The sequence below is a fragment of the Hibiscus syriacus genome, unplaced genomic scaffold, assembly GCF_006381635.1.
Source record: "Hibiscus syriacus cultivar Baekdansim isolate YM2019G1 unplaced genomic scaffold, ASM638163v2 tig00111582_pilon, whole genome shotgun sequence".
Lineage (NCBI taxonomy): Eukaryota > Viridiplantae > Streptophyta > Magnoliopsida > Malvales > Malvaceae > Hibiscus > Hibiscus syriacus.
The window spans coordinates 1,910,800-1,916,663 of record NW_024063126.1 but is presented as its reverse complement, the minus strand read 5'-3'; the positions used below and the strand labels follow the sequence as shown (position 1 = coordinate 1,916,663).

The 5,864-nt window shown below is 35.7% G+C and overlaps 1 protein-coding gene across 1 annotated transcript; it reads left to right on the top strand.

Annotated features, from left to right (window-relative positions):
• Positions 1–2,938: 2,938 nt before the first annotated feature.
• Positions 2,939–4,691, top strand: LOC120165222. Its single transcript, XM_039174784.1, has 3 exons — positions 2,939–3,219; positions 3,826–4,084; positions 4,593–4,691. Exons 1-3 carry the CDS (start codon positions 2,939–2,941, stop codon positions 4,689–4,691), a joined length of 639 nt encoding a protein of 212 aa, XP_039030715.1.
• The last annotated feature ends 1,173 nt before the right edge of the window (positions 4,692–5,864 follow it).

Genomic DNA, 5,864 nt, shown 5'->3' with positions numbered 1-5,864 from the left:
TGATGCATTGCATACATAACAAATATAACAATAAATAAGAGGCAATGATTATAGCCCAAAATAATGATTAAGGTGACCCATCCCAAGCCAATGGGAGAACCAAAAACCCTAAAGCCTAAGACTTCTCTCTAGGTATCTTCTCACCTTTCTTCTACTCCTTGTGAATCTTTATAGGTTTACAATTTTAAAAGAAACTCGTTTTACATACGAGGGAGTAAGACGAGAAGAGAAATACAACAGAGATATAGAAAGACACGACTCGCAGACCGTATTTCAAATTAAACCATTATAAAGTGAACAAGGGCTATAACCATGCATGTCAAACACCGTGCAAAACAAACATCTCATATATATATACACGTTCTTACGCTTTTGTTAAAAAAATATGGGCTTTCAATTTGTACTACTGATGAGTGTTCAAGGGACGAAGCCCCTTGTGAGGTCTAGGGACTTTTTTGAAAAATAGTACTTACGTTTCTATAGAAAAACCTCACGATTTGATAACATTTATCAACAAAATCGTGCTTTTTGGATTTTCAATCCCGAAGGTTTTCTGCATCGGAACAACCTTTTTTCCACTACCAAACACGATATGCTATCGCACTCCCACGGATCATCATGTCAACGATTGACATATGGATTTCGTGAAATCCTAGCAGCAACAAATCGATTGAAAAATATATTAAAAAATTAACATATTAATTGTTGTGGTTATCGATTCTAATAATGATATCAACATATTTACCAAAATCGATAAAACTAGAACATGCATCTCATACATATCTCATCATCCAAGAATTTAACCCCAATTTGGGTCGTACAAGTGGCTCTGATACCACTGTTGGGACCGTCGACACACCCCACGACATAGCGAAAACAAAACTCGACGGTCTCACCAGCGATCCATGTACGTAAAACCGAAATCGGGAAGAATGTATGCGAATACTTACAGCGGGTTCCTTAAAAAACAACAAGAACAACAGTGAATATTGGTGGTGTAGATCGGTTCGAATCGTAAGCCTCCATAAAATCACGTCTCGGCCTTTACTCAGTTCACCCGATTTAGAGCAATATTTGTTTTCCCCAAAACAGTTTTGAGAGAAAAATGGCTGAAGGGTTATGTGTGTGTTAAAAACGGCTGCTAGACCTAACACACCCTTTTATATCAATTACCCTAACATTTTAGGGTTTTCAAAGTTATTTCAAATTAATAATAAAATATTATTTAATTAATTCAATTAAATATACATTAAAGACTTATGATCTGAATTATAATATTTAATGTTTATTTATAAACTTATTTAATTATTCCAAATTATATATACCAATTAAAAGAGTTGTAATCTAAATTACATTTTTTAATGCTTACTTAGTATATTCAAGATAATTAAAATCGTATGTATATCAAATATACATATCATAACTCTAGATATATTTTAGTAACATACAACAAATTGTACATTTTTGCTCATTTCAATCCTAGGGTGTGACTCTGTAGGTTCTTGTAACGTTAGTAGTAATTATTAGAACAATTCTAATATTACATACAATGAGTGACATCTAGCAATATATCATTGTCACCTAAGTTACAAGAAATTATGATTCGACATATCATCTTCGTGATTAACTCTTTTATGTATTACATCCTTTTGTCATTTATATCTAGAATAGGCACAAGTCTTATAATAGTCACACTTGTATAGCCCATCTATTGTTTTTTTGATATCTAGAGTAGACTCTAATTAACGAATATGATATCACATATCAAATTATTCAAGCATGGCCATGCCTTTCTAGTCTCACTCAATCAAGTGACCTGTGATATATTTCCTATTATGTATGAAGGACAAATCCTATCTTAACCATATACACCCCACTACATATATATAAATATATTCAATAACAATCTTTATAGTGTAATTAGTTACGGCGCATGTTTAACTGTATCAAAACATACAACAATATATGTTGGGATGACATTGATCTCAAGTCTGAGGATCATACATATAGTCATCACCATGAGCAATGTTATTACCGTTACATAATAATCCAAGACATATGGTCATGATGGGTCAATCCAATACATTATTCTCTAACAATATAATCATGTATGAATTCTGACATCTCTATGTCAATGAAAACTCCTTGTCATCAATCAATACCATGTTAGTCTTAAGCATATTATTATTGTCCGGGCCCATTAATAATACTTGACTATGGATCTTTTAATAATGCTATTATATGGACTTTATTATCTTTTAGTTTATGTTAAACACAAACACATAACTGAAAATAATAGTGGCAATGCCTTTATTCAATAAAATTGGTAAATAAATATATTATTACAATCATCATATTATTGGTCTTTGGGCATACTCTAACAGTCTGAGCTTTTGATGGAACCAAAAGGGAGGTGCTAGGGAAGATCGATATTCCTTTAACTATTGGCCAAGCAATGCATGAGGTGGAATTCCTTGTGATGGATATCATGCCCACTTACAAATGCTTACTGGGGAGGCCTTGGATTCATCAAGCAAGGGCAGTTCCATCCACACTATACCAAAAGTTAAAGTTTGTAATCGATAGAAGGCTGATATGTGTTAATGCTGAAGAAAACATCATCGCTTCTGTCTCCACCACTGCTCCGCATGTTGAAGTGGATGAGAAAGCTATTGAATGCTCTTTTAGATCATTGGAGTTTGTTAATGCCACATTCATGATCGAAGGCAAGAAGATACCCATGCTCAGACTTTGAAATTGCGCTAGAATGGAGCTTAAACTAACATTGGGGAGAGGAGAAAAAGTCGAAAGAGGGTTAGGGAGTCACTTACAGGGACCGATTAATCCATTTTTCTCTATCACTAAGAGAGACCGTTTTGGCTTGTGATATCTGTCAACTCTAAGGGAAAAACTGAGAGGCATCAGGAAGAACCGGAAAATGAGGAAAACAAGGCTAGTCAGAGAAGACCTTAGCCTGGAGCCAATGACATTCCCACCCTTGAATAACACGTTTGTGTCCAGAGGACATATGTTTCAAGGGAGTCAGCAAGATAAGAAGTTGATTGTTGAGAATTTCTTGAGAGAACTGGGCATCAATGCCATATTGGAAGATGAATCTGAAGAAGGGAGAGCTATGAGCATCTACCCCGCACCACCAGACTTTATGTTGAATAATTGGACTGCGGAGGATTTACCTGTAGTTTTCAAGTCTTTTTCAAAGTAATACAGGAGAACTTTCCTTATTGCTTATACCCTGGGACAATAGGTGATTTTATGTAAAGGGTTAAACTATATGTTTTTCTTACTTTCAATGAAAGATGCTTCCCTATTAATTCAAAATGGCAAACATTCTTCCATGCATTTTTTTTAATTCTTTGTTATATGTATGTATTATTTCTTTCTATTTATCTTGATATGGGATAAGATTCTCCCATATGACTGTATGTATATATACTCTCGTTTGTTATTCTTTGAGGACCTCGTATATCAATAACATTAATGCTGATGAAACTGACCCGTAAATTGATTTCGAGTTGCCTATTTGTCATGGGAAAGTCAAGGATTGTGATGATGTTGAGGGATATGGCTTACCTTCTAATATGCTAAAAATGGTGGAAAGAGAGGATAAGTAGATTTTGCCTCATGAGAATCTTGTTGAGATATAAATTTGGGGTCAGATGATGATAAGAAATAAGTAAAGATTGACACTACTTTATCTGTTGAAGGATGACAGAGTTTGATTGAATTGCTTCAAGAATAAAAAGACATATTTTCTTGGTTATATGAAGACATGCCAAGTTTGGATACATAGTTGGTGGTACACAGATTGCCAATAAAGCCTGAGTTTAAGCCTGTACAACAAAAGCTGAGAATGATGAGAGTCGAGATACCACTAAAAGTTAAAGTAGAAGTGAAGAAACAATTAGATGACGGGTTTCTTAAAGTGGGCAAGTACCCTGAGTGGGTAGCAAATATTGTCCCAGTACTAAAGAATGATGGGAAAATCCGTATATGTGTTGACTACAGAGATCTCAATAAAGCCAATCCGAAAGATAATTTTCCTTTGCCACACATAGACACCTTGGTAGATAACACTGCTGGAAATTCCGTGTTCTCATTCATGGATGGTTTCTCCGACTACAATCAAATTAAAATGCTCTCTGGGTATATGGAAAAAACAATGTCTGTCACTATGTGGGGGACGTTTTACTATAAAGTGATGTCTTTAGGCTGAAGAATGAAGGAGCGAAATATAAAATGGCCATGGTAACATTATTTCATGACATGATGAATAAAGAAATAGAAGTTTATACCAATGATAGGATTTTTAAAGCCAAGACAGAAGAAGAACACGTCGAGAATTTAAGAAAGCTTTTTCGAGGATTAAGGAAATGCTAGCTGAAACTTAATCCAAGTAAGGGTATATTTGGGGTGACATCAGGGAAGCTATTGGGATTTGTACAGAGAAAAAAAGGAATTGAAATAGATCCAGATAAAGTCAAAGACATTCAAGATTTACCACCCCCATGAACACAAAAAGAGGTTTGAGGATTCTTGGGGAGACTGAATTATATAGCTTGATTATCTCGCAGTTGACTGAGAAATGTGATCCTATTTTTTACCTCCTCCGCAAGAATAACTCAAGGGCATGGAGTGATGATTTCCAAGAAGCTTTCGAAGCAGTTAAGTGATATTTATCAAGTACCCTAATCTTAGTACCACCCATCTCGGGCAAACTCCTAATTCTTTACTTGTCAGTTTGTGAAAACTCAGTAAGAAGTTCACTAAATGCGAGGCCATATACCCGCTAATCAAAAAAATTGTGTCGTACTTTGGTATGGGCTACTCGAAGGCTCAGACAGTATATGCTATATCACACAACTTGGCTTATATCCAAATTTGATCCTTTGAAGTATTTGATGGGTGTACCTGTACTATCTGGAAGATTAGCTCGTTGGCAGATCCTGTTGTCAGAGTTTGATATCCATTATGTAAGCCAGAAAGCAGTTAAAGGGAGTGCCATAGAATAATTTATTGCAAGTATGGCTTCTGAAGAATATGTGCCACTGAGCTCTGATTTCCCAAACGAAGATATAATGGCTATTTAGTGGAAAAAATAGTTACATCCATCGGTAAACATTGAAAGTTAAACTTTGATGGTGCTTCAAATGCCTTAGAGCATGGGATTGGGGCAATCTTGGTCTCACCAAATAGAGAGCATTATCATTTCACCATTCGACTCAATTTTGATTGCAGAAACAACATGGCTGAGTATGAGGCTTGTGTTCTAGGTCTTAGAGCTACCGTCAAATGTAAAGTAAAAATGCTCAAAGTATATGGGAGATTTAGGTTTGGTAATTTACCAACTCAGGGGAGAATGGGAGACAAAAGATCCCAAGCTCATAGAATACTGTAAATTGGTCATAGAACTTATACAAGAATTTGAGAAGTAGCCTTCAGTTACCTCCCCAAAGAAGAGAATCAAATGGTAGATGACTTGGCCACACTTTGGCAGTAGCATTCAAGGCAGATGATCACTCGAATAGATGCCCATTGAAATGCATGCTTATGAGTATCCAACCTATTGCTTTAATATTGAGGAAGAATAAGATTGAAGCCCCTCGTATTATGATATCTTGTAATACATCATATATCAAAGTTATCCCGAGCAGGCGACCGAAAATGAAAAGAAAACTATTAGAAGAATGGCATCAGAGTATGTACTCAATGGTGAGATCCTACACAAGAAAAGCCAGGATCAGGTTCTATTGAGGTGCATGGACACCAGAAAAGCTAAAACATTTTTCGAAGAGGTGCATGAATAAGTATGTGGTACCCATGCCAATGGACATGCAATGGCTACA